A 27554-nucleotide genomic window follows, 5' to 3' on the forward strand; every position below is an offset into this window, starting at 1 on the left:
AGGGTAAGGCAGAGCTGCCCGTTTAAAGATGATTTCACCACACACACACTAATGACCTTATATCCAGACTAGAATGTAGAGGCTATCCCTTGAAATTATTGAAATACTCAGCCAAATAGGCTTTTTTCACAGATCGCAAATCTTTGCTCTCCAATCATGACAAATCCCCTAGTGATGAGCACCTAATGTGCGTTACAACCTTCTCACGAAACACTACACATATCAAGAGCCTCATTAAAACAGATCAAAATAAAGAGGAAACCAGCAGTAGAGAGAGGAAAGAAAGTGAGAGGGTTGAGCAATAGGCAGAATACTGGTAACTACCATTAAACACAGTTCTGTGTGGAGATCCCCCCACCTGGGCAACCTGTAGAAGAAAGATACAAGCCCAGTCCATATATTGTTCACCCTTAGACTTCCCAATAGTTCGGCAACCCCAAAGTACCTTGGTGTTGTAGCGTTCCATGTCGGGGAAATCGACAACCCTTCTTCAGTGTCCTCCCTTTCAGGCAGGAGTCATGGGTCATCGAAAGTCCGATGGAGAACAGGTCGAGCCACCACGGTGAAGTGGCCGCGTCGTTCCTAGCGGTGCTCGTTGTTCGGGAAGAGTAAACGTCCTGCAAGGAAGAGGCGTGCGGAGCACCTCGGTGTCGATAGTTCTGGACCACAAAGAGTTGAAGAACTGTGGCCCAGCAACGGCGTCAAGTCGTCGGCGTCTCTGTGGTCTTTGGGTGGCGGGAAACCCACCGGTGGATGCTCCTCAGCACGTTGACGGTCAGGCCTTCTCCAGCAGGATACAGCGGCGCCGATGCGGACGAGAGCGTCATGGGATCAATGCAGTTTCTTAGGCAACGGGAGCACGGCGGCTCCAGTCGGCGACGGCGGTCGGCGACAGTGGTGGACAACAGTCCGGGCGCTTCTCCTTGGAGTTCCGTAGCAGTCTCCGTATCGGGTTGGCAGCCTGTCGAAGGTCTGTCTACCAGGGAGCTTAGGCAAAGATCAGCTCTGCACGATGGTCCCTCATAGCTCGGGAAGATGGCGCCTTACCAGGTCCTCCCTGGGTCAGTTCTTGAAGCACAGCAGCTTTCAGATTACGAAGGAGAGCAACAGCAATTCTTCTCATCCAGTAGGGCTCAAGGTTAAGCTTTACTCCAGTTACTCGTCGTAGTGGACTTCAGCTTCGGAACACGATTTCTCGCAGTGAGAGGTCCCTAGATATACTGTTGATCTCCCATTCATTCCGCTGGATCGCACTCAAGCATCCAATCACGACTATGGGCATTCATGCAGGCAGGCAGCCAATCAGGCACACAAGGTATTCAGGCCATTCACTTCTCTCCAGACACTCACAACAAGTTATGTGTATTGGGACAAGTACCGAGCCATTCAACACTCCAAGCTGCATTCATATCGGTTTCGGGCAGGGCTGTCTCAACCATTGTGTCAAACACCAGATACTAGACAGTCACTACATAGAATGTATATTTGTCACAAACTCCATTCACCCAGGTCCCACCCACAGGCGTACCCACAACATACGGTCGTTGAGAAGGCTCCAGCCAGTCTGGTCGGCACTTCCCCACACTACCATATATGGAACTTCCACCCAACAGCCAGTCAGGGGGAAGGGACAGAGCCAGGGCTTCCCGGGACTTCAGGAAGATCAAGGTAACAGGTGATGGAAGGCAAGAGGCCATGGGGGCCATTTTGTCTCCATCAGGAATCTACCGATTCCAATGACAGGGCCTGGGCATCCCAAAATGGAGGGCGCTCAGGGCACCAGTCATTTCAGCATGGAGCTGCCAACAGCCTATACCCTGCTCTGTGGGGCACACACAGGTGCCCAAAAACATACACTAGTGGCACAGGGTTGTACCCCTACCCATGGGTGCCATAAGGGTATCCCACAGGTCCGTTCACCAAACCAAAGGAGAGAGACCTGCACCGCCAGGAGTCCCACATGAACTCCTGCGTGGAAAACACGACAGAACACACGATAAAAAGCAGAAAAGGACAAGGATACGGAGGCCCTGTCCCTCCAATGCATTTCCAGCATCACATGCGCCACCATCACTGATTTGACTTTGGATCATGTGGCACTGCGTGTCACCTGACCACTTCATTTTGAACTTGGTTCAATAGGTAATTGGTGAGAGGGAGACTGCCGATGCAATCTTCCCACACTCTGGATCCTACGGGCACTTGATAGGTGCACAAAGGCAAAGCACCTTTACCCCTGGGCATGCTGTGTTTCCGCAGATGCTGCGCTTTGCTTCACATGCCTTGCACGACACAGGTTTGTGATGCCTTTGGCATCATTTCCAACTAGATAGCATAAAACGCATGCTAAACGCCTTGTTTTGCATGTGTTTACCACTGACAGCGGCCGAGTGGATGTGCACTGTGATTTAGGTAGAAGCTCCATTGAGAATTCAACGCGCACTGAATCACCTATGTCGTTAAGCAAGCAACTGTCACAACCTGCACTGGATTGTCTCCAATTTGCCCAACACAGGCAACAATCTACATTTTCTTCTTTGGCATCTGGTCCTTTCCCATTATGACTACATCACTCCATGTTTTGATTGTTATGTTAATAGTGGTGGGACAGAAAGAGGGTCCAACATAGATGGCAAGAAGTCACAACCCACCACCAGGACTTCCGTCTTATCCCCTTTAAGTTCAGCCAATTTGGGCTCATTCAATCAGCCACAGAGAACAAAGGCAAGGGCAAATACAAGATAATAAAGATGAAAGAGGATAACGTTGAAAGCAAGCTCCAATAATACATTTTAAAGAAAACTAGAGAGTCAGTGTGGGAATCAAAGAAAAGAAAGAAGTGAAAGCAAACAACCTAAAATGTATGAGAGTGGAAACCAAAGAGAACAAAGGTGAGATGATGGCACATAGAATAAAGGTTCAAGGAAACCACATTGGAAAACGATGACAGTAAAACAAAGAATGCGGGCAAGAACAAATCACAGAGAATAAAAGTGAAGATAAATCAAAGAGTAAGGGTCAGCGGAAACCACCCATAAGAAGAAAGGTAAGAACAAACTAAAGACTAATGGCCAAACTAATCCACAGAGAAAAAGGTTAAGCACAAATCAGAGAATGCAGGCTTGAGAAAGCATGTAGGGAAAACCAAAAATAATAAGGTTAAGAGCAAACAAATTAGGTGAGCGAGAATTTCAGTGGCCCCTGAGAATGATCATGAAAAATAGTTTCAAAGTGAAGAACCAATACAGGTTAGGCCATTGGAAGATAATGAATTACCCTACAGTCTGCAAAATCTGTACATGCTCACTTGTTTCCAAAAAGGTTATCTTGGCCCACATGCATATACAAATATAACCTTTCAGAACATTGATTTGATTTGTATTATTGTACTCTGCACATCGAACACACACTCGATAGATTTAAACACAGAAGGTGCACCGGAAAATTAATCTCAAATTTCTAAATAAAATTATTATTTGACTGTCAGATTACATAAAACATGTTTTGGAATGTGGCATTAGAAATTAATAGGATCAATAATAAGTGAAGAGTTCTGTTCTTAAATGTATGTATTTAAAAACCTAGGCAAAGGTGGGATATGTTATCCACTGTGGTCACGTGAGAAAGGTGATTATAATGAATATAGGAACACAGTGCTAGATTTGTTTTTTGATTCTATGTTTAAGTCACGGTAAATTGAAACAGAGCTTTTTTATTTATACAAGGATAGTGTAAAGTTCATAATGGATTTCTGGCTATCTGAGCTTCCTGTTCAATGTACACGTTAATATGATGTTGCATGTGAAATATGACATTAACCTCGAAGTTTCATTGCAGTTAAGCAGATAGTATCCATGCTGGTGTTCCAACAAGTTAGGAAATATTGTCTTCAAAGGGCCATACCTGCGTATGTGGTGACATCCTGACAACAGTACTGATATAAGACATTTTCTCCGGACTGAAAAAAACAAATGTGACCGAGGGAGCACCCACACTCTATGAATTGTCAGCACCTATGGGAATGCCTACAATGTTGATATTAAAAGTTCATCCTAAGCTATAGTGTAATTAAACATTCAGCAAAGTATGGGCACCACAACATCGTTCAATGAAAAACAGACTTTTCTGTGTCACGTGGATACACATATGTTCAGTAAAGGCACACCTTTAGCCTTGAAAAAGGCTTGTTTTGGTCGAAACACTTTTAGATTTTTTTCTCCTTATATTTCTATGGATTGCATTTAAACCAATTTTGGATTAATTATACATAATCTATTACTTTGATTCTATAAAATATTTATGAATGTGAACTTTGCATGTATGAATAACATGTCACATGTTTGGTGCATTTAACTTCAGGTATAATAAGACGTATCGTGACAGACACCCAGGACACTTATATCATTAATTACACTTTGGTTTTCTGAACAGACAATGCTGTAGCCACCAAATCTGTAATTACTTCCATTTGAATGGCTTGAGCATTGCAATCCTCTTCCAATTGGCTTCCTTCCCCTGCTGGCGGAGTCCAATTCAACAACCTTGTTACTGTTGGGTCTGGTGTCAGACTCTGCATTCCAACACTCTCTTCTCTCTCGATAGGTAGTTCACAGCAGATGCGTGAGGGGGATATTGCCATGAAACCTGGACGCAGTGCCATGGTATGCACAAACAACAACTGCTTCTGGCCCAAATCCAGTGATGGAACAGTTAAAGTGGCGTACACCCTCAGCTCCACCTACAGTGAGTGACATTCCACACGTAGGCTGCTAATTCGCATACCTCTTTAATTCCTACCTCTGATTTCAGACGTCCCTTCAAAAACTGTAAAATAAATACAACATCTGCATGATCTCTCTTTTGCTCTCAGGTTCTGCAGATGTGAGTGCAATCACTGATGCAATGCAGGAGTTTTCAACACTGACCTGCATTCGCTTTGTGAACCGAACAACGGAATCAAATTACCTGCAGATCCAATCTGTGGATGGGTAAGAACACGGCCAGTTTCAAGGTCTAACACTAATGTTAACAACAGATGGTGCTTTACGAACAAAGGCAAACAGTCAGGAATACTTCTTGGAAGGATAATATAATTATTAGGCAAAAACATGTTCTTTTTCAAGATTTCCTGATAACATAGCTCCCTTTACAATATGTTTTACGATTTAAGTTATCCTTTCAAGGTGGTTTACTAACTTCGTGATATTTTGGAGAAAAGAAAATGTGATTGTCGTATGGTTATTGGATTACTGACTCTCCTTTTTTTTTTAAAACAGTCTCATAGATAGTTCTTGGTAATGCTAGTAATACACGATTGTCTCTAAAGACAGGTCCATGGGAGACTTGTCAGATGATGGGGGCTCCCACTGCTGGACTATCCACAGATCCATAGTGCACTATCGCTCCCACAGCCGCCCTTTAAAGGACCGTCTACTCGTTCAAACATTCCCATTCAATGCTGGTATATTCCATTCAGTGCGTTCCTACTTGCCTTTGGAAACATTTTGTGCTGGACTTTCAATGGCACGAGAGTGTGTGATAGGTTCCTGTTGTTGGATGTTCCTGGTCCTGAATGTTCAATCTTGTTGTCATAAGCTCAGCTGGTGGGACTTTCCAAAACACCCAACATGCAGCCTTCTCATAGGATGATGTTGCGTTTTCTTCAACTTTCACTCATACAATTCTATGAACTCATGGCTAGAGTGTACTTGCATGTGTGGTCCTTACTGTTACAGGCTCCTGGTGCTGCCACCTCCATAGATCCACACAATCCCCTTCATGTTGCAGTATTTCATTGATGGTCTCTGCATGCCTATATACATTCCCTCCTTCTGCCCAATGCCCTGGCACTGGATTCTCCAAGGCTTAATTCAATCTGGGCTCCTGTTTGAGGCTCTCGCTGGTGTCATGTCATATATTTATAAATGCACTCTTGATCATAAAGATTTTCATTGTGGGATACTCAGTAAATTCACTCTAGATAATGTTGTCAGTTGCTAGACCGACCTATTCCATCGCACATACCCTCTTGCTGTTGAAGGCTCTCTTCATGGTACGCTTCAAGGCTCTGTACTTTGCTTCTTACTGGTCTAAATCTTCGGATTAGTGTTGCGTTATATGCACAGATTGCTTTCCATCGGTGTCTGGGAAGCTTGGATAGGCTATGCTGGCTTCGGGAACAGCGACTAATGTGCCCTGGAGATTGGGAGATGTTAAACATCTCGCATTCGCTTTTGATATGCAGTCTGCGCTTTGTTAATGCCGGAACATAGATGCATTTGTGTAGTTCACTAGAACAGGAGACAGAGTCGAATGAATAGCATTCTCTGTGCAGAACTACAGTGCGTGAATGAGTGACATTGCTCATATTACAAGGGTCACAGTGCAGTGATTTATGGGGTTCTGTTGCACATTGTGTATCGGCGCTATACAAATAAACAATCAATCAAATCAATCAATCTTCTGCCCTAGGTGCTGGTCATACGTTGGAAAGTCTGGAGGCGGCCAGGCAGTATCGCTGTCAGGGGGTTGTTTATCAAAGGGAACCATCCAGCATGAGCTGAACCATGCCCTGGGCTTTTACCACGAGCAGAGCCGAAGTGACCGTGATAATTATGTGACTATCGTAACAGCCAACATCTCACCAGGTACAGTGACAAAGCTTGCACTCTCTGCAGTCCCCAACCAAGTTGGAGAATGGCATCACAGTGGACAGTTGGAGCTAGATAACTCACTGGGGTCCATGTGATAATATATTTCTTAAAAATAATTTTCTCGGATAATAAGTATCAGTTTTTAAATATTTTCGCTTTTGTGTGTTAGGCATTGCTATTCCATTGATTTATTTTTAATGATTTGTTTTAAGGTTCACTTTACTTATTAAGGTTTATATTTTCAGGTTTTTTTGTATTTTGTCCATACCTTTCTTCTATACTTGATTGGTGAGCAGGACCTCTCCAACAATTCCACTTTCTGCTTGTGCCTTAAACCTGATATTTATTGATTTATTGATGGGTGATATTTTCCAGGGGGCTATTTTCAAGAATATTATTGTTAAGCAAACATTTTAAGAGTGACTTTATTAGGGAGATGTGCACCATGAACCCTCTTTTGATATCTGCCGCAAAGGTCAGCAGTGATCAGTATTCATTGCCATTTGGTGATATTTGAAGGAGCCGATTATGGGAACCAGGTCCTCCTTGGGCGAGCCTGACTTGGTGATGTCACCTGCTTGGGATTGAGGTTCTCCACTGAGTTATCCCGACATCCCCAAGTGTACACGTCATTGTCTTATTTATCACAATCTACTCATGGGTGGCCCACTTCACCAGGTGGTATGCCAGGAAATATGTCATTCTCGCTCTGAAGGTCTACCAGGCACAGTTCGTCCTGCTCAGTTCTTAAAGGGGCAAAGGGAAGGTCAACACCTGGGAGCAAGTGGGTCCAAACACAGAGAGGGTGTCTCTGAAGCAACTCTTAGGCCTCCTTAATACAAAGTGCAGTAAATCTGTTTTTCTGGTCTGACTCTGATCGAATTGCATTCTCTCCCCTTCATTGTTATATATGCTTACGAGAGGACACCATTAAATAGGTTTGGTTAGAATACATTTGGGACAATCCATAAAAACACTAACTCTCTAACATAGCGGTGGTAAGGGGCATCTCAAATCTTAAATTCAGTCAAGGTTTCAGTATATAGGGGAAGCCTACTGAGGCCTGCTTGGACCCAACATTTGAGTGCCAAAGCAGCAAGGTGGTGTCACACAATGGCTAGCATATCATATCACAGGAAACATGCTGTTATTCTTAAATTACATTTACATGTTAATGAATTTCACAAGATAAGAAGAAAATAAAAGGAGGGTCCAGCTGTTTGCCTATGCAATGGATTGTCCCTGGAAACAGTGGAACAGTATATGGCAGATAGGAAGCAATGGTTTTGACCACTCCTTTGAGTTGCACTCAGCCTCTGTACTTCTGAGATAACTTCAAGGCCCTGATGTTGTCTGGTTCTATCCAAATGTATTGTGGCTTCTAGGAAGAGGTGCATTAGAGCAAGCCCCTTTTTGGGCCGGTTACAGTAGTACAATGACTGGTGCATAGCCCCAGGATGAGTGAGCCAAGTCACTGGATATTGTTATAAACTAATACAAAGCTTTAGTTATTTGACATACTTAGGATATTTGTATCTTATGAAATGAGATACAAATATTGAAATAAGAGATTAATGGGGTGGGCGAGTAGCATATCAGATAGAGTTCAGTGCTTCTAGACAAATTAGACAGATTAGTCATGATTGTAAATTGAATACATTCAAATATGATATGATATGATATGGCATTTATAACGCACCTTTTCACAAGTCTTTCAATGCATGACAAAGCAAGATGGGAAACAGGGTGAAGACAAAAAACAACGATCTTACTAGGCCTAGTGAAATTCAGATCTCGCAAGTGATCTTACCCTGATACATAAAAGTAAGAGCAACCGACCTGAGCAACCTGTGCAGTTGTTCTTTATAAACCGGTGCTGCTCTTTGTTCTCAGGTTTTCTGAGATGTGTTTCTTACTGTTTGTTTATTTTGCTAGGAAATGGTGGCAATTTTAACAAAGAAAACACCAATAACCTGGGCCTGGAATATGACTTTGCTTCCGTCATGCACTATGGAAAGTAAGTCTGAAATGTTCACCTGAATGATTAAGACAATATTCTATTGAATAAAACCCTTCTCATAAAATCCACAAGGAGTTGAGTAAACATGGCCTAGTCTTCTAATTTTGTTGATCTTTTTGAAAGTCTTGCTCCATCTGAATCTGCAGATCATGTCTATGGTAGAAAAGTGTGAATCAGACTAAGATATAATCCATACACCAGGCACATCAGGCCTAATGGAATTCGATGAAGTTTCCAAGATTATATTGTGTCAGTAGTTCTTCCTTCAAAACATTGTCTTCTCACTATGGCTACCTTAACTATTCAAACCACATTCATTCCTGATGTTTTTTTTTCTATAAATCATTTCAAGTCCCCACCTGTAAACATGTATCATTTTTAGTTGTTCATTAGTACCTTTACAACGTAGATGAGTAATTCAAGAGAAAATCCATTACTAAGGAACACAAAGGGCCTCAATACGCGGTGGCGGTAAGGGATTACTGGCACTGGTAAGGGCACAGGTGCCGGTAATCCCTTACCACCCTATTCCGAGGTCCCTAAGTGGGTCCCTTCCGTTAAGGGACTTCAGAGCTAATAACGGTACCGCAAATTGCAGTACCGTTATTAGCTCCATCCCCATTCCCATTGAGCCCTATGGGGGCTCGAATGGGTATGGGGAATGGTTCCCGGAATGAGGATTTACCGGGTCCTCCAAGGTTGGAATGGCCCGGTAAGTCCCTATTTCGGGAACCCGGACCCAGAATGCGGTAAGGGGGTAGCCATGGCGCTAATAGCGCCATGGCTGCCGCCTACCGCGTAATGAGGCCCAAAATATGTTCTCACAGTGATCCCTAGAGACCTACTTCATAGATAGCAAAGAACCGTCCCCAATGAGACAGTCAGAAGAGATGGAGCAAGGGCTTGCTCACTTATGTGCTGGTGACCTCCCTGGCCAAGGAATGGAGGTAGGGGTTCTAGCCTGAGCTGGGTAGCATGTGCAGAGGAGTAACGAAGGAGCATGCGTGAAAACTAATGTAAACAATTCTAACTTACGAAAGCATCATTTTTCTGAACAAATGTAGTCCTAATTTCAGACCTCCAATAGAGATATGATATGATCTGGCATTTATAACATGCCTATACACAAGTGTTTCAAGGCCCGACGAGGCAAGGGAGTGGGTACAGAGGGAAGACAGACAACGATCATACTAGGCCAGGTGTCATTCAGATCACGCAAGTGCATGGGAAGGGGAAAGGAGGAAAGTGCGGGGTGGGTGTGAACAGAGCGGTACATGGGATAATAGAATAAATAACAATAGGTCAAGTACTGCCAGCAGGTGGCAAGTGCAAGGGTAAGTGCAGACATCAGGTGTCAAGTGCTGGTAGTGGGACTGTAGGGATACAGAAAACGATCCCCAAGTGCGAGGGTTGCCAGGAAGGCAGTGCAGGTGTGCCAGTGGCAGGGGAGGGGACCTGGGCCCAAGATCAGAGGGTGGCCACCGTAACCAGTACAGTTTCAGTATCAGCCAGGAAGTCAGCAAGGGAAAAAGGAGGAGAAAAAACAGAAGAAAAGAGAAAGGTTTTGAGGTGCTTCCGGAGCCGGAGATGATTCGCCTCAAGTTTCACCTTAAAGTGGTTTACAATTGGACAATACAGGTTGTGCTTCTTAAACAATTTTTTCATCTCCCCAGATATGCTTTCAGTAGTACGTACGGACAGCCGACAATCATCCCGAAGCCAAATTCAGACACGCCCATTGGACAGAGAAATGGACTGAGCAACCTGGATGTTTCTAAAATCAACACCCTCTACCAGTGCAGTAAGGAGTTTGGGTTATTACGGTCATCCCTTCCCGGACTGAGCTCTTCGATATCCCAAATAGTAAAATCCAATTGGGCTATCAGATTTACCCAAATAAATATACACATTTACAATGTAAATTTTTCTTACACAGTTACACACACTTAAAGCTTCCTAACATCTATCACTGATGGTTTATGAGCATTCATCAGCAAAGGCATACTAACATGATTCCCTGTTGTCATCCTATCTTAAAGCACTGATACCATTCCAGCTTCCACCAATGATGTCTCCACGGCATATATTCAGTGACAGAATTGCACAGTTCCTCACTGATGCCATCAAAAGATCCATCAATGCTGGCATCATAGCAATCCTCACTGATTGAATGTCAGCATTAGTCACACTGCCCATTCTTGCACGTATTCCTTTCTAACATTTCAGTATTAATCAGTGATGACATTCGTGCATTCCTTAATGAAAGAAACTTTCATCAAAAATGACTTCCCAACTTCCTTCAATTGATTGCATCCTAGCCTTCATCCACAGACAGGGCCTTAACATTGAACCACTGAAAGTGTCCCAGCATTCATGAAAGCTGGCTTTGTAGTTTTCTTCACTGGTGGCATCCCAACATTCATCCACTGCCACTGCGAGAGCACATTTATTGCTGGGTGGCCCAGCTTTGATCAAAATTCCTCATACCGGTGGCAGACCCAGAAGGCATTGATTCATGATCCTGATGACATCATATCTCACCTTCCTTCTTCTTCCCTTCACCACTATGCCAACATTAAATCTGGATGCACCCACGCAAGTTGCCTCAAAGTCTTTCTTGCGTGTCAGGGTTGGTGCACATGACTGGAAATCAGTAGAGAACAGTGATGGGGTGTCATTTGATGCGGGCATAACAATATTATTCAAAATACCAGCGAACTGAATTTTGGTCATGTGGCACTGTGCATGAGGTGACATCTGTCATTTCTTGCTCTCTGCACACACAAAAAGCTCAAGCCCTCTACAGAACATTTCTAATGTAAATGTAAAAGTTATAGTCAGTTACACTGCACCGGCTACCACTCTCGGCGTCTCCCATGATCAAAGCTTGTCCTGAAAGTGTATTCTGCAGACCCCTGGATTAACCAGCCTTTAATAAATTACGATGAAAATGAAAACACAAAGGGAGACAAAGAAGAGGGGAAAAACGGGGGATATGGCCATGGTGGTTTAGGAAGATGGGGAAGTGCTCGTTTTTGAGGGGATGTGTGGGGTCCTCCGGTGTTGAAATTAGATTGTTGCTGCCAAGTGCAGACACAGGTTGGCATTCGGGAGCCATTAAGTTACACTGCAGGTAAATGTGCGTTTTGGCATGATGGGCTCGAGATATGTTAATTTGCACTCATCATTGTTTTTATTTTTTTTATTTTTAATGCATTGCCTTCAGATGTGTGCAGCACATTGCTCTCTGATACCACAGGCTCGCTCAAGTCTTCCAATAACCCCTCTGCGTACCCAAACAACGTCAACTGCATCTATCTGATCCGAGTGCCATCTGATAAGGTAAAGTCTTCAGGGGCACTTGAATAATGCTCGTCAGCTACATGCCACTGTGGCACTGAAATCAGCCAGGAATAGTGGTTGTGGGACTTAGTGGCGTACTTAACTAGGCACCGTCCAAGAAGGTAAGGCCAATGCTCAATGGCGTTGACTTTTTTATTGGCAGAGTGGTGGGGAAATGGTTGACCCTATGCATGTTTTGTCTAATGAGTTTATCATCAAGGAGTTGAGGTAGATGCATAAACCAATTATTTTTCTCCCCATACTTTTGTATTTGTTTGCATGTTTGTTTTCACCGAAGAGCCACTAACTCACTCCCGTTGACCAGCTGCCACAGAGGAGCTCATTTTGCTTAGGGAGTACCGTATGTGAAATGCGTTAGAGCCCTGCGTAAGGCTTTTACAGATATAGGGGGTAATTCATAGAATTTAACGCACAAGTGGCACATGCATCTGGCGCACAGTGTGCGCGTGCGATTGTCTGCACCAGCCGCGTGCGCTAAAATCCATTTCCGCACCAGCGTATTCATGGATTTCAGCTACCAAAACCAGCCGTAGCGCAGAGTGGCGAAGCGACCCTGCAGCAGCGCCAGTTACGCCCCCAAGAACGCCCCTTGCGCAAGGAAAAGCCATCAAAATCCCCAATCCAGCGCAAAGGGCTGCGCTAACCCTGGACTAGTATACGGGGCCACCACACAGCACACGGCAAACGGGGAACGGGTATTACTGGGGTTTGCGGGAATTTTCACACGCGAAAGGCCCTGTGCGAGTGGGGTACATGTATTACTGGGGTTCGCAGGAAGTTTCACACGCAATAGGCCCTGTGCAGTGGGGTACATTGGGGTTCGCGGGAAGTTTCACACGCGATCGGAGCAGGGTATGTGTATTTCGGGGGTGTGCGTGAAGTTTCACACGCGATCGGAGCAGGGTACGTGTATTTCGGGAGTGCGTGGGAAGTTTCACACGCAATAGGCCCTGTGCGAGTGGGGTACGTGTATTACTGGGGTTCACGGGAAGTTTCACACGCGATCGGAGCAGGGTATGTGTATTTCGGGGGTGCGCGTGATGTTTCACATGCGATCGGAGCAGGGTACGTGTATTTCGGGGGTGCGCATGAAGTTTCACACGCGAAGGGCCCTGAGCGAGTGGGGTACGTGTATTACTGGGGTTCGCGGGAAGTTTTACATGCGATTGGCCCTGTGCGAGTGGGGTACGTGTATTACTGGGGTTCGCGGGAAGTTTTACATGCGATTGGCCCTGTGCAAGTAGGGTACGTGTATTACAGGGGTTCACGGGAATTTTCACACGCGATTGGCCCTGTGCGAGTGGGTTACGTGTATTACTGGGATTCGAGGGTAGTTTCACATGCGAAGGGCCCTGTGCGAGTGGAATACGTCTTTTACTGGGGTTCGCTGGAAGTTTCACACGCGAAGGGCCCTGTGCGAGTGGAGTACGTCTATTACTGGGGTTCGCTGGAAGTTTTACACGCGATTGGCCCTGTGGGAGTGAGGTACGTGTATTACTGGGGTTCGCGGGAAGTTTTACACGCGATTGGCCCTGTGCGAGTGGGCTATGTGTATTACTGAGGTTCACGGGAAGTTTCACACACGAAGGGCCCTGTGCAAGTGAAGTATGTCTATATCTATTACTGGGGTTCGAGTGAGCTTTCACACGCGATTCCGCTGTCAGAGCGGGTATGTGTATCTAGTGGGGTGCACGGGGAGTCCCACGCGTGAATTGGCAGTGTGGGTCCTCCCAGGTGTGCCCTCCACCCCATCCACGGCCCCTGCAGGCAACCCACAACACAGGGGACTACCCTGCACAATTGGCCATGCTCCCCAGCCAGCACACATGTCACCTTCCACTAGTGATCACCAACTCATGTCCCCCTGCACTCCCACCCCCATCAGTCAGGGGCACCTGCCAGCAGGCCCCCACTCATGTCCCAATCATGTCCCCCTGCACCCTCACCCCCCGGCAGTCAGGGGCACCTGCCAGCAGGCCCCCACTCATGTCCCCCTGCATCCCCACCCCCCAGCAGTCAGGGGCACCTGCCAGCAGGCCCCCACTCATGTCCCACTCATTTCCCCCTGCGCCTCCACCCCCCAGCAGTCAGGGGCACCTGCCAGAAGGCCCTCACTCATGTCCCACTCATGTCCCCCTGCACCCCACCCCCGAGCAGTCAGGAGCACCTGCCAGCAGGCCTCCACTCATGTCCCACTCATGTCCCCCTGCACCCCCACCCCCCAGCAGTCAGGGGCACCTTCCAGCAGGCCCCCACTCATGTCCCCCTGCGCCCCCCGCCCCCAGCAGTCAGGGGCAACTGCCAGCAGGCCCCCACTCATGTCCCACTCATGTCCCCCTGCACCCCCCTCCCAGAAGTCAGGGGCACCTGCGAGCATGCCCCCACTCATGTCCCACTCATGTCCCTCTGTACCCCCACCCCCAGCAGTCAGGGGCACCTGCCAGCAGGCCCCCACTCATGTCCCACTCATGTCCCAATGCACCCCCATACCCCAGCAGTCAGGGGCACCTGCCAGCAGGCCCCCAATCATGTCCCCTGCGCCCCCACCCCCCAGCAGTCAGGGGCACCTGCCAGCAGGCCCCCACTCATGTCCCCCCTACACAAAATAAAGATGCACATTCATGGCCCCCTTCTACACCAAAAAACCACATCATGCCACCCCATTCTTGAGACGCAATGATTTCCCAATCCACCCCACACTGACATGCCTATCTCAAGACACAAACCAAAAGTCAACTATGTACATCAACACATGTCCGTCACACAGATACACTGGTTGGCATGGATTGTGTAAACCCACATTTTCACATGCATCAACCCAATGAGCAAATCTCACACATGGAAATAAAATATGAAAATGTATTATGTACAAAAATAAATAAATGAAATTAAATAACACAAAAATACCAAACATGAAATGAAAAGCATGTGCAAAAGATGAGTGAATGAAAATTATAACCAATCCAAAAAAAATCAAAAGAAAAACAGTCCAAACTCTCCCTCCACCAACGCAAATCCAAAGGAAATGTAAAAAAAGAAAATCCATTGCTTCATGTCCATAAGAAAAAAAAAATCAAATTAATCCATGATCAAACTATTCAAAATCCATTGTCCAAAAGAAAATTCCATGATTCCATGTGCAAAATCAAAAAAAACATATCAAATCAATCCATTGTCCAACTATGTAAAGGGTCCATGAGCCCAACCAAACAAATGAAACCTACCTAAGAAACTACCTAAAAATAGAACTATATACAAATGTGTGTGGCATTGTCCATTGACCACAAATAAAAGGAAAAGGAAACCTAACTCTAAAAACTATTTACAATGGCAGCGGGCTAGTCCGACGACTCACTTCCCTATTTCCCGGGCCAGGGCATCATCGAAATCCTGCTCGATGTCCCGGAGGTGATCCTCTTCCATGGCCCCGTGGGTTCGCAGGGACGATGACATGTGGACCTCCAGGTCCCTGTGAATTGCCTCGAGGCACTCGGCCCGCCTCAGAGCCCTACGCATGGAGTTCTCCGCCCTGACCATCGTGAGCCGTGCCTCTTCTGCCCGCTGCCGCTCAGCATCTACAGCATGGCCTAACCGATGCCACACGGAAGACACTTCCAGTCCTGGGTTCTCCTGCCCTCTGGCTGATGCCTGCCCTTCCGATGTTGAAGGCCCCGAACCATCATGGCTCCCACCTTGTTGCTGCTGCTGCTGTGCCTCTGCCTGTGCCCTGGCTCTTGCTGCCTGCACATCCGCCTCCGGCTGGGGTGCAGTTGTTGAGGTGGTCACCCCTGCTGGATGTCCGACTCCCGACTGTGGCAGGGATGTGTCCTCCACCAGCCTGGCCGCAGGGTCAGAGGCAGCTCCAAAGGGTACCCAGGTGATACATGGGTGGGAAGATGGAATGGAGGACGACTGGTGCGCAGGGGGTTCAGGTGAGGAGGGGGTCGCAAGAAAGTCCAGCACATGGAGGAATCCAGCACTGGTGACTCGTCCCAGCAGGTCAACGCGGTCAAAGAGGCACCCGAGATGATGTGCAGTCTCTTCACGAAAAGACTGCACGTCAACTCGCATGCCCCGTTGACGCAACGCTATCCCGGCCAGGACAGGCTCAACACGGTCCCGGATAGCCACGTCCGCAGGGAGAGAAAGGCTAGTTGTTGTGCGCTCATCCCCTCCCTGAAAACGGGTCTGGACGTAGGCATCCCTGTTGGTGCCAGATGATGCAGTGACAGGATTAGGGACAGGATTGCACACAGGCACCTCCCGGTGGCCTGTGCTGCCTCCTGTCCCTGGTCCTGCACTGCACCACTAGCACCAGTGGAATCTCCACCTCCTGACCCCGTGTGTGTCCCTTCCACGGTCTCCTCCTCCACCAAACCCCCACCAACCTGGATGACTATATGCCATCTTCTTCCGTCGGACCCTGTGGCGTTTCAGCTGCCCCTTCTGCTGCCGAGGAGTCCACCTCCAACCTCTGCCTCTTGGACCTACCCTCGGCAGCTGCGGCCTGGGACGCGGCACCAGACTCCTCACTTCCCGACGAGATGACAATCTGGAAGGGGAACCGGGCCTTGCGTCTCCGGCTGGTGGTGCGATCCCTGCCGCTGTGCTCCACAGCACCCTCTCCGCCCTCTTCATCAGTCGACGCTGCAGACAGGGAGAGATAAAACACAGGCATCAGGGCACAGTACATTGGACTGATACACACATGACAGTTGTACATGAGTGGCATTGTCAAACTTCAGACATGGCATCACACTGCATGACACACATGTCATTTTAACTCACACACATGAGCATTTCCACAGCAATATTGCACCAGGCAGCACCATCCATACACATACAACAGCATGTACAGCCAAAGGTGAGCCTGACATCACATGAAACACTGGGAGTGCACTAGACATGCACACACGCCACCACACTTACATGCATGTGTACATCTCCTCCAACTGGCGCAGTGATGAGATCGCCATACATGTCACATCTGACATTCAGCCTTCTAAATATCAGTGTCACGTGCATCCATGTTGCATCACAGTTGCACACTTGTCAAATACACATACATGCACATGTACACAGTGCAGATACATGCATTATGAACCACCATCCATGCCACAACCATGCCAATGTACATTCACAGAAATTCAAACATGTGTGCTCCCACACCTGCATTTGCCCAGCATGCTTACCAACACATACACCATCAATGTGTCTCACACCTGAGAGGACTCACATGTGGCAGCCTCACGCCCATGTTCATACACATCCCTACATGGACCTACAAAAACACATGTGCAACCTGCACACTACTGGCACACCACGACACGCACAGCGTCCAATCACCATGCATGTACACTTACCGCTCGACTTCAGATGGGTCTGCCTCTCAAGGATCTGGACGTAGAGCCCTGGGCATATGCATTCCAGGACCCCCATTTGGTGGTCCGACAGCTGGCCCTTGTGCCCCTTGGCATCCACTGCCTTTGAGAGGTGCCGGGCCTTGTTGAGGGTCCTGGACCTGAAGTCCTTCCAGAGCTTCTTGACATGATGTAAGTTGCGGACTGCCACCCCCTCCGCATTGATGGCAGTCACAATGTCCATCCAGATCCTGGTCCGTCCTTCATAGTCGGCGCGCAAACTTCCAAAGAGGGAATCATACTGCCCCAGGACTTGCTCCACCAGGACACCAACATCCCTGGCACTGAAGCTGGTGGCCCTCTGCCTCTCTGGCTGGGGGTTGCCAGTGGTCTCAGATGGTGTTGTGCCTGACAATGGCAACCCCAGAGGCAGGAGTGGGTGGGCAACTGGGTCCTGGGGCTGGGCTGTGGAGCGACGGAATCCCAGTCGGGAGTGTTCGGTTCCAGCAGGGGTGGTCACAGCAACTGCACCCCTGGCTGGCAGCAAATGACAGGGCACGTGGGCAGCAGGCAGTCAGGCAGCAGCAGATGGCAGGTGGGAGCATGCTCGGGCCTCTGGGGGGAAGTAATTCAGCCTTCTGGGCAGGAGCGTGGTCTTCCGTGTGTTTTTGCGTGGCCAGCTTGATACGGAGTGATTTGGCACATGAAAAAATTGCACGTCAGCGTGTATTGGAGGAAAGGCCCTTAGCGCGTAAGTACGTCAGCACACGTATGCGTTTTCATTGGACCAAAGGCCCTTAGTGTGTAAGCGCTTCTCTGACGTTACGCGCGCAGGCATTTCCCTCGTGACGTGGGCATTTTGTTTCAGCACGGGTCAAAAAACTGCACGTCCGCGTGTGAATGCGTGTAATCTGAGGAAAGGGCCAACGCGCGTAAGTGATGTGACGCATGCGGGTGTTTCCCACAGCACGGGTTAAAGGTAAGTGGGGCCAGCAGTTCACTGTGCGTGCCTTTCGTGGAGACCGACGTGTGTAGCTGCTTTGTGTAATTTTGCGTGCCATCACATCTTCACAGCGATCGAGGACGTATCTCTTCTTTTGGCGGGGGTGTTGGCTACACGTGTTTTTCATTATCACGCTAGTCAGGCGGTGAGTCGCGCATTCTATTTTTCCCACTGCGGGTGCCCCTGTGTATCACACCCGTTTTCGAGGTCATAGTAGCCTGCATGTCCCACGCGTATTCATTTTCCGTGTTACTGGGTGCCACCGCGTACTGCGGGAGGTTGATTCCACGCACGTAGGCTGCAGGGTTGCGTGCATGGTTTTACTGCAGTTTTGGGGTGCCTGGGCGTAGCGTGACCCGTCACTACATCAACGGGGTGACATACAGCCTTGCAGGTGCAGGGGGGCTGTTAACATCTTGCATCCCACCCCCTTCACTCAATTGCCCAGGTCAATTGTGGTGTACACCTCCCATTGGCACTACTCCATCTGTGCCGGCACTACTACATCTGTGCCATAGTTGGGAGGCCACCAAAGGTGAGGGGCGCCTCAGCTGGGCGTACTCCTCGTGGCAGGCGTGGTCAGGGATGTGGCCGGGGTGACCAGGGAGTCAGGGGACTCCAGGATGTCCAGGGTGGCTGCAGAGGGGGAAGAGGCAGGGATGCACCACTTGAACATGATGTTGTGCCATGTGTCGGTGCAATCATGCCACCACCCCCTGTGGTTCCGGGAGATGCAGCTTCTGCATCTGGCACAAGCGCCCGTGCGACCCAGCAGTCTGTTTCATCGACTGCCACGGGCCCAAGGGTAGTGGTAGCTGCAGGTGCAGCTGTGGACACCACCACCCAGGCTCAGGGTCTGCCAGCGCAGGCTGCGTTGGCAATTGAAGAGCCCTTGGAAGATTTCCAACAGGACCAGAGGGAAACCGTAGGGGCACGCGGGGCTGCCCTGACCAAGACACGTGCCCCTGGGGAAGTAATGTCATCTGCTGCCCCGAACAGCTGGGTGTTGGCAAATGCATGGGGCAGATGCAGCCAACAACACCCCGGTTGTGAGTCTGCCAACCAGGACAGTCGCGGTCAATGACCCTGCCACAGCGGATGTTGACGCGCAGGGTCCATTAGACGGCACCCAGCTGCCACTGACACAAGTCAGCCCTTTGTTCGTCCCTCCACCTGCCACTCCCTTGGCTCAATCCACCGGTCCCACTGGCCATACTGATCAGGGCGGCATCAGCCAGCCAGGGTCTGCGCCACAATCCAAGAGGAGGAAGGTTGCACCTGCAGCACAGGCTGGGACCCCACACACAGCCACGAACTACTGCATGTTGAGGAAGAAGCCTTTCTGCAACCAGGAACTGAACTTCCTCGTGGGCTACGTGCGGGACCACAGCCGTGACATGCTAGTGGGTGCTAATTGTCAGACTACGGCTGCCCACCGTGATACCCACAGGAAGCAAGTTGCGGAACATGTGAGTGCATTCTGCCATGAGGTGCGCACGGTGCAAAAAGCGTTGGAATGACCTCAAACGCAGCGCTAAGGCTCAGCGTGCATCAAATTACAACTTGACTCTGATGACTGGCGGTGGGCCTGCACCGGAGGAGGAAGACCTCACACCGCATGAATCACTCGTTGCGGAGTTCATACCATCTGAATCGGTCGAAGGAGTGAGAGAGATGCCGGACTTTGATGCCCAGTCCAGTGAGTGTTGATGTGTGTTTGTCGAGGACGTGTGTGTTTTACTTGTGTGATGTGTTGTGCATGACTGCCACTGCATATCACGTGCACATGGTTATGATATGCGAGTAATGCAATGCTTCCCTGATGCATGTCTACTCTGCTGGATGGTGGACATGTGGAGCAGACGGGGACTGTCCACATCACCACTTTTGCACCCTAGTCACATGCTGGTTACCAGTATGCTCCTCCGGTCCATGTTCCAGCTCACTGGCACTTCTGCATGTAGCGTGGGGTGACCTTCCTCTCAGCCCAGGAACTATGCATAGCATGACTGATGTGCATGTGTCCTCTGCCTGCAAGGGGGTAGCCAATCTAGGCATGCTCCCTTGCTCCTCAACCCCCTGCTCTGCACCCCAATTCCATCTTAGCACTGGTCTGCTACAATATTGCCCTTGGTTACTTCCCTGGTCATGCCTCCTGTGTACATTGTAACATCCAGCGGCCAATCTGCCAGACATATCCATTGAGGTACATCATCAGTACTTGATGCAGGGTGTTTCACTTGGACTGTGCAGAGGTCAGATGCCCCGCAGGGACATGAGTGCCCATTCATGCTCCATGTGCATTTCACGCATGCCCATATGTGTCCACAAGCCCATGATTACCTAAATTGCATGGCATTTCATCTGCCTTCCCATGTCAACTGTGGCTCAGTACTGCGTTGCACACATGTTTATGGTCTGACAATCTGTGTGGGTCACAGGCTTCAGCCTGTTTAATGGACAATGACTCTGTCCAACTGGTGTAGTGTCCGCTTCACACGTGGGTGGACTCCAGAGGTTTCATCATGTGTCCTGCTTACTGTCCCATCATCATTTGCAGTGTTGTCACTTGACTCACATGAAGCTGTTGATGCTAGTCAACACTGTCTGTCAATAAACAGGTCTATGGTCAGCCTTTTGATACCATGCTAGGCATCCCTGCTTTTGCACTTGGGTGGAGGGCTGCTTTGCTTGTAGATATGCTATCCATTGAATGCACATTGCACGTGATGCCTGAAGTTGACCTTGCACTGCCTTCACATTTTCTGACACACACCATGAAGTCCTTGTACATGTAGGTAGTGAGTGACATACATATTTGCTGCACTGCATACAACCACTTCAATGCAAACTGCCAGCTTTCAACAGCTCTGATCACAGAAGCAATTTCAAGTTGACCCAGCATGCATGGCAGGTTCTATTTTGTGTGTCACATGTCTGCCTGATGTGTTTGGTGTCGGTGTGTGTGTGTGTTGAGTGCTTCTAACATCTGTAGTGACCTTTTTTCTCTCTATTTTTCAGATGATGACGCAATGGAGCCGGAGGATGGTAATGTCATGCCAGGCACAGGGTTGTTATCACTACATCAACCCAGCACAAGTGGGGGTAGTGGGGTGATAGGCCATGAAAACCCCCAAGTGCTACAGTCCATCTTGTCTCTGGCTGCCTATGAGTTCAGCCCTGAAGAGCACTCTGACGACCATGTCGAGTTGGAGGCGCATCATGTCCATATGTCAGGGGTGAGTGATTCTGATGTGGACACTCCTCTGTCCGCGACACCTGCACTGAGGGGTCAGACAGTCTTGGAACCTCTGCCCGTGGTGGATCGGGATGCAGGGTCACCCTCCACACTAGCCAATGATGTGCCTGGTGCCAACACAACGAGGACACCTGGTCCTTGGGTCCCGCAGGGGTCAAGCCCAGCAACGTGGTCGCCGCGCGCAACCACTGTATACTGACAGCATGGAGCGTGTGGCCCAATATGTGCTCCGCCCTGCTAGGCAGGTGCTTCTCCAGCAGCAGGCGGCACGGTCCACGGCCCGCTTGCTCAGGCTGGGCATGGCGGCTTCAGACATGGCATGCCAGGTTGAAATGTCATCTCTGCATCAAGCAATTGCTGCTCACGAAGAGGCCCACATGAAGGCCCTGAGGGAGGAGCATGCTTCCCTCAGATCCACTCTGGGTATCCTTCTGATGTCCCAGAGGGAGCGGGCAGAGGAGAGGTTTGCACAGCTTGAGCGTACCATCTTAGCTGAGCTGCATGCTTGCCAGGAGGTGCAGCGGTTGTCAAGCCATGCCTTGCAGGAGGAACTCTGTGTTACACATGCTACCTTGCAAGAGGAAGCACGTGTATCACGGGAGGTTCTGCATGCAGACCTACATGTCATCGCCACACAGAACCAGTCTCACCCGTCCGGCAGACCTGCTGCCGATGAGGGGCAAGCTGCGGCTAGGCGTGGTCATGCTCCTGTGCCACGTCCTCCTTTCCAGGAAGAGCCAGACACGGATGACAATCTATCTCCCACATAGGTCGGGCTGTGCAGGCGTTGAGTCCATGGAGGTTTTTTTTTTTCCTCAGCATCCTCGCATGTGGGTGTTGATCAGCACCCTGTACCTCCCCCCTCCTGGGTGCCTCCCCCCTGGGTCATATGTGGCCATTTTTGATTTTTCTTTTAGTTTAGTTAGTTAAGTTTCTGTTTGATAGATAGTTTAAATAGGTAAAGTAGGTTTTTCATAGTTAGTGTAATTAGTTAATATAGTTTAAAATTGCTAGTCTATTGTGCTTTCATGTGATGGTGTGGTGCTTTGTGGCTTTTGAAAGCATCCACTGTCTGTTCCAGCTGGGCCCTTCAAGCTAGTCTTGTGTATGTGTTTGCTGCTTGGGGTCCTTGACTCATATATGCCACTCCTGCTTCCCTTATCCATGGGCACGCAATGATGGTTCGATGTAACAGCCTATTACACAAGGGCAATGGATTGTCATATCTGTGGCATGTCTGCTGCTGTGGAACGTGTGTTAACACCCCTAGTGGGGATGATTGGGGTGTAATTGTCCACTGTTCTTCTTTTGCTAGATGGGTTATTTAATGATTCATGTGTACATTCATTGCTATGCATTGTGTAGTATGTTTCTTATCTTTAATGAACATGTGCTTGTTTCAAATCATGCCGTAGATAGTGTGTTCCACACTGTTGCTGTGAAAGACGGACTGATGGTGTGATTTCTGATGTACGTCTCTGACATGGTCCAGTCATGTAATGCCTGAAGAGACACACACAGATGAATATTAAGCCTTATTCATGTGTTTCCTGCACTTTCTGAAGGGGGATGAGCCTCAGGACCACCTTTGCCAGCAGACATGGGCCATTGGACGTCTGGAATCATGACACGTTTGGTGCTGCCGACATGCGCCTGTGTGCGCAAGCAGAGGCACAGGGATTGCGATCATACATCCGAAAATCAATGACGTGTTTCAAGGGACTCCAGGCAAGGTGAGTAGCACAGGGGGGTCACAACACAGCAAACCTTCCACCTGGCCAGTTGAACATGCATGCTTAGTAGCAGCACTGACTGTGAATCTGAACAAATATTGGTGTAGAAGCCCACAATACAGCTCAGATGTGTTAGTGGACTGATGGCTAGTTGATGTGAAAGTTGTCTGGGGCACCTGCAGGGGCAGTGGCACATATCCTCCGGTCCACCATGGTCCATTGAGGCACTTGCATTAGCCATGTAGCGTTCCAAGACATGGAATGAAGCAGCTCACAGGGACAGACAGCAAGGGACAGACTCGGGTGCAGTGCATTTCATTTCCAAGTAGAAATTGATACATGCACTGGCTTCTTTATTTTGGTCATGGTGGTACAGGACTTGTTCTGAAGTCAGACCTTGCTATATGCGTCTGTCTGCTTACACAGGGAACATTGCATGTTGTGTGAATCATGACACATTGGTGTTCCATTTGCCACGCACCCACCGGTGCCTGACTTACTGCATTGACTGTGTATGAACCATCAGAGGGGTAATATTGCGTATGGGTATGAAGCATCCACACAAGTTTGTCTGTTTGTAGTGTATTTTGTTACTTTGGGGCATATTTGGTGGTATGTTTGTGTGTTTTGGGCACGCACAGATTATTAACTGTGGCTCTCTTTGCAGCATTGAAATGCTCCTGTTACCGGACCTGACAGTGCGCAGGCAGGAGGCCAGCACTCACCCCAGAGATAAGTTTCTCTTTGACTTACGTTTGAGTAATTTGGTGCTATGTGCATGTGAACAAGTTTGATCTAATTGTGTATGTGTTAATGTGTGTACTACATTTTGGTGCATTCCTTACTTTCCCGTGTCAATCCTACTCCCCTCTCCTACCCCTCATTCCGGTTATCCAGTATGCCAATGCATGTCCCGACTGCATATCCCTGACCCTCCTTCCCCACCCGGGTCTCAGAGGCCTGTGTGAGTTAGACCTTGCAGGCACCCAGACCACGGTGGGGGAGGCTGTTTCCTGCCACTCCTGTGCCTGTACACAGGAGCTGTGACAGTAGACATCCGTTCGTGGTGCATCATTCTATGTTATGTGCCACACATGGTTCAGATTTTGTTGTGACATTGTTTTACTGTGCTACCTTGGTTGTTAACATCATTGTGGTAGAACTTGGCCTTTGTGGCATACTGCTACTTCAAGTCATCTACTGGAGGCTGTTCTGGTTTGTTTTGCTGCCTGCAGGCTATTTGCTTGGCTTCTGTGTTGTCCTGCTTTGATTTCTGTTGGATTTTGTGCTTTTGCAAATCTAGGTGGACTCTGAGGGTGCTGGCAACGTTTTACACACAAGGTGGGAGATGGTGACAAAAGGGAAGGGTGATCCTGTGGCCAGGTGGAATTCAAGGATGTCAGATTTATAACCCAGATGCAGTTGTTCAGTGGGTCCTGGTGATTTGTGAGGGGGGGGGGGGTGTTTTGTTGTTGATAGTTGCCTTGCCCTGCAGTGTGATGGGCACCCTGAAATTGTAATTGTGCTTTCCTATTTACATGATGTATTCTGCTGATCAATGCCTTTTCATGTGTTGTGTTTACCTTTCAGGTGTAAGGGGATTGTTGTGATTTTACATGCTTGGTGTACACATGGTGAAAGTTCACATGTGATGTGTAGAGGACACTGATGGTCACTTGATTTCACATGCATATGTTGAGTGCATGTCCCTACTGACCCACACACTCGCACTATGATCCACCACATGTACAACCACCCTTCCATGTACACGTGTACACTCTGTTTGCCGTCTGGTGCCCACTGTGTCCCTGCAGCACATGTTCTATGACCATTTGTGGATCCTGTACATGCCTATTTTGTTTTTTTTATGTAGTTTGTCACTTAGATGTGATGCTCAGGGTGTGCATCACACACAATGGCTGTTCACTGTGCTGTGCGCTAAGCAGTGTGTTGCAGGAGGTGGACACGGCACACAGTAGCTGCAGTGTTGATTTTGCAATGCACATTGTGCATGTGGACAGGCATTCATTGTTATGTTTAAAATACAACTTTTGGAATGCATTTGGGTATGACTTATTTTGGGTGGGAGGTTGTTGGTCAGTCATTTCATTAGATTCCATGTCAGGCATCATTGTCTGATGCCCATTTACATTTTTTAACATGGCAATGTGCACCTTTTTGTGAATGGCTTTTTGTGTATGGCTATTGCTTGCCATGTCATGTTGTGGTTTGGGAGGGTTTGAGTGACATACCAATGACATACCAATGATAGTCATGTCCTGTTTTGCAGGTCTGTGTGATTCACACCTTGCATGTGTGCCTTTTGGTCACACATGATTGCTTGTGTTTAAGTATCTAGGGATGCACACAATGTGGCAATTCCATGGCAACAATCTCAGGGTGGTAAGGTTGTGACAGTTGACTGCCTCTTTCTCATCATCGATTGTCACCTGGTATGTGCCAGGCCTGTGTGCACTCCGGAGGGTTGGGAGTTTAGGCGAAAAATCTGGCCACAAGCAGGGTCCGGGCTTCCGCGCCACGTGCCCTATCTCCTCCCATGGGCAGCACCTGTGCCTGTGGTTGGGTATGTGGGGGCACCTCCATGTCCACCGGTACGCCCTGCCGTGTTGCAACATTGTGCAGGACACATGCTGCCACAATGATCCTGCACACTACTGGGGGTGCATAGAGTAGCTGGCCACCAGAGCGGTCAAGGGAGCGGAAGCGTGACTTGAGCACTCCGAATGTGTGCTCCACTATGGCCCTGGTTGCAATATGGGCCGCGTTGTATCTTACCTGGGGTGGTGTGGTGTGGTTCCAGATTGGCGTCATCATGTGGTTGCTCAGGGGGTAGGCACTGTCCCCTGGAGAGGTGATAATGGTTGTGATTATTGGGGTTTGTGTATTTGTGTGTGTGTGTGTGACATGCATGCATGTGCACGGGCATTTGTACTCACCTAGGAGCCATGTGTCGCCATGCTGCCCAGCTTCCAGGGCCCGGCTCAGGGCGGACATTCTGTATATGAAACTGTCATGGGTGGAGCCAGGGTAGTTTACATAGACAGAGGTGATGATTCCCTTTGCATCTCACACCACCTGTACATTGATGGAATGCCAGTGCTTGTGGTTTTTGTAGATGTGCTCAGTGGGCCTAGGTGGACGTAGGGCCACATGGGTGCAATCTATGGCACTGAGCACTTTGGGGAAGTGTGCCACCCTGTAAAAGTCCTGGACAACGGCCTGCCTTTCTGCGGGTGTTCTGGGCATGTATATGTGCCTGCGGACTGTGGGGCGTGCTGTCATGATTGCCAATACCTGGTGTAGGCAGCGTGACTGCGTGGCCTGTGAGACCCCCCCCACCATGGCAGTAGTCCGCTGAAAAGACCCAGTGGCCAAAAAATGCAGGACATTGAGCACCTTCTCCAAGGGGCTCAATGCTTGGGAGCAGATGGTGGGGGATGTTAGGTCATCTTCCCACTCCCCGACCAGGTCTAGGATGATATGGGGTGGAAACCTATACCTGCCATAGACCTGGTCGTCAGACATCCCAAAAAGGCTTGTCCGTGGTGAAAAAATGCATGCCCTGGCTATTCTCCTCCTCCTGCGGTGTCCCACGATCAGTGCTGCGACAAATGGGGCATTCATCGTAGCTGTATATACGTGTTTGTTTTTTGCACGCACTTTTATGCTGTGCGCGGGGAGGCTTCCGCCTGCCTTCGTGTGGCGGAAGCGTTGACGCCAGTGCGCGTCTTTTGCCGTGCGCGGGTTTCCCGTATTCGAATCCATGAATACGAGTTGTTCGCGTGCGTGTGGGCGTTCTGTGTAGTTCCCTGCAGTACTTCCCCAGTTACGCCTTCTTTTTCATGCATTATTCCCCATTCTGCTTGTTACGCCCACTGCTCCGCCCACTTTTGTTGTGTGCGCTGCGCTATGTGCGCTTTCGCTGTGCGCTTAGCGCACGCTGTTTGGAGATGTGTGCGCCAGCGTGCGCCATGCACGGATTTGGCGCACAACCAGTGGGAAAGTAGCGCAGCACCTTCCTTGAATCGCACGCTTGCGCATGCGCTTGCTTTCTCCCGCTTGCGCCTCCTTGCGCCTGCTTGCACTGGGATTTTCAGCGCACGTTTGTTCCATGAATCGGCCCCTTAATGCATTGCACTCCA

At 48.8% G+C, this 27554-nt stretch overlaps 1 protein-coding gene across 1 annotated transcript in view; it reads left to right on the top strand.

Annotated features, from left to right (window-relative positions):
- Window positions 1–27554, top strand: part of LOC138504721 (embryonic protein UVS.2-like) — a 44352-nt gene that overhangs the window by 7111 nt on the left and 9687 nt on the right. The window contains exons 4-9 of the mRNA XM_069625258.1: window positions 4603–4743; window positions 4871–4988; window positions 6472–6647; window positions 8589–8670; window positions 10347–10474; window positions 11900–12015. Coding sequence (XP_069481359.1) covers window positions 4603–4743; window positions 4871–4988; window positions 6472–6647; window positions 8589–8670; window positions 10347–10474; window positions 11900–12015 — 761 coding nt within the window. The remainder of the gene's footprint in view (window positions 1–4602; window positions 4744–4870; window positions 4989–6471; window positions 6648–8588; window positions 8671–10346; window positions 10475–11899; window positions 12016–27554) is intronic.

Source organism: Ambystoma mexicanum, chromosome 11 (assembly GCF_040938575.1).
Source record: "Ambystoma mexicanum isolate Mex_15411 chromosome 11, UKY_AmexF1_1, whole genome shotgun sequence".
Taxonomy (NCBI): Eukaryota; Metazoa; Chordata; class Amphibia; order Caudata; family Ambystomatidae; genus Ambystoma; species Ambystoma mexicanum.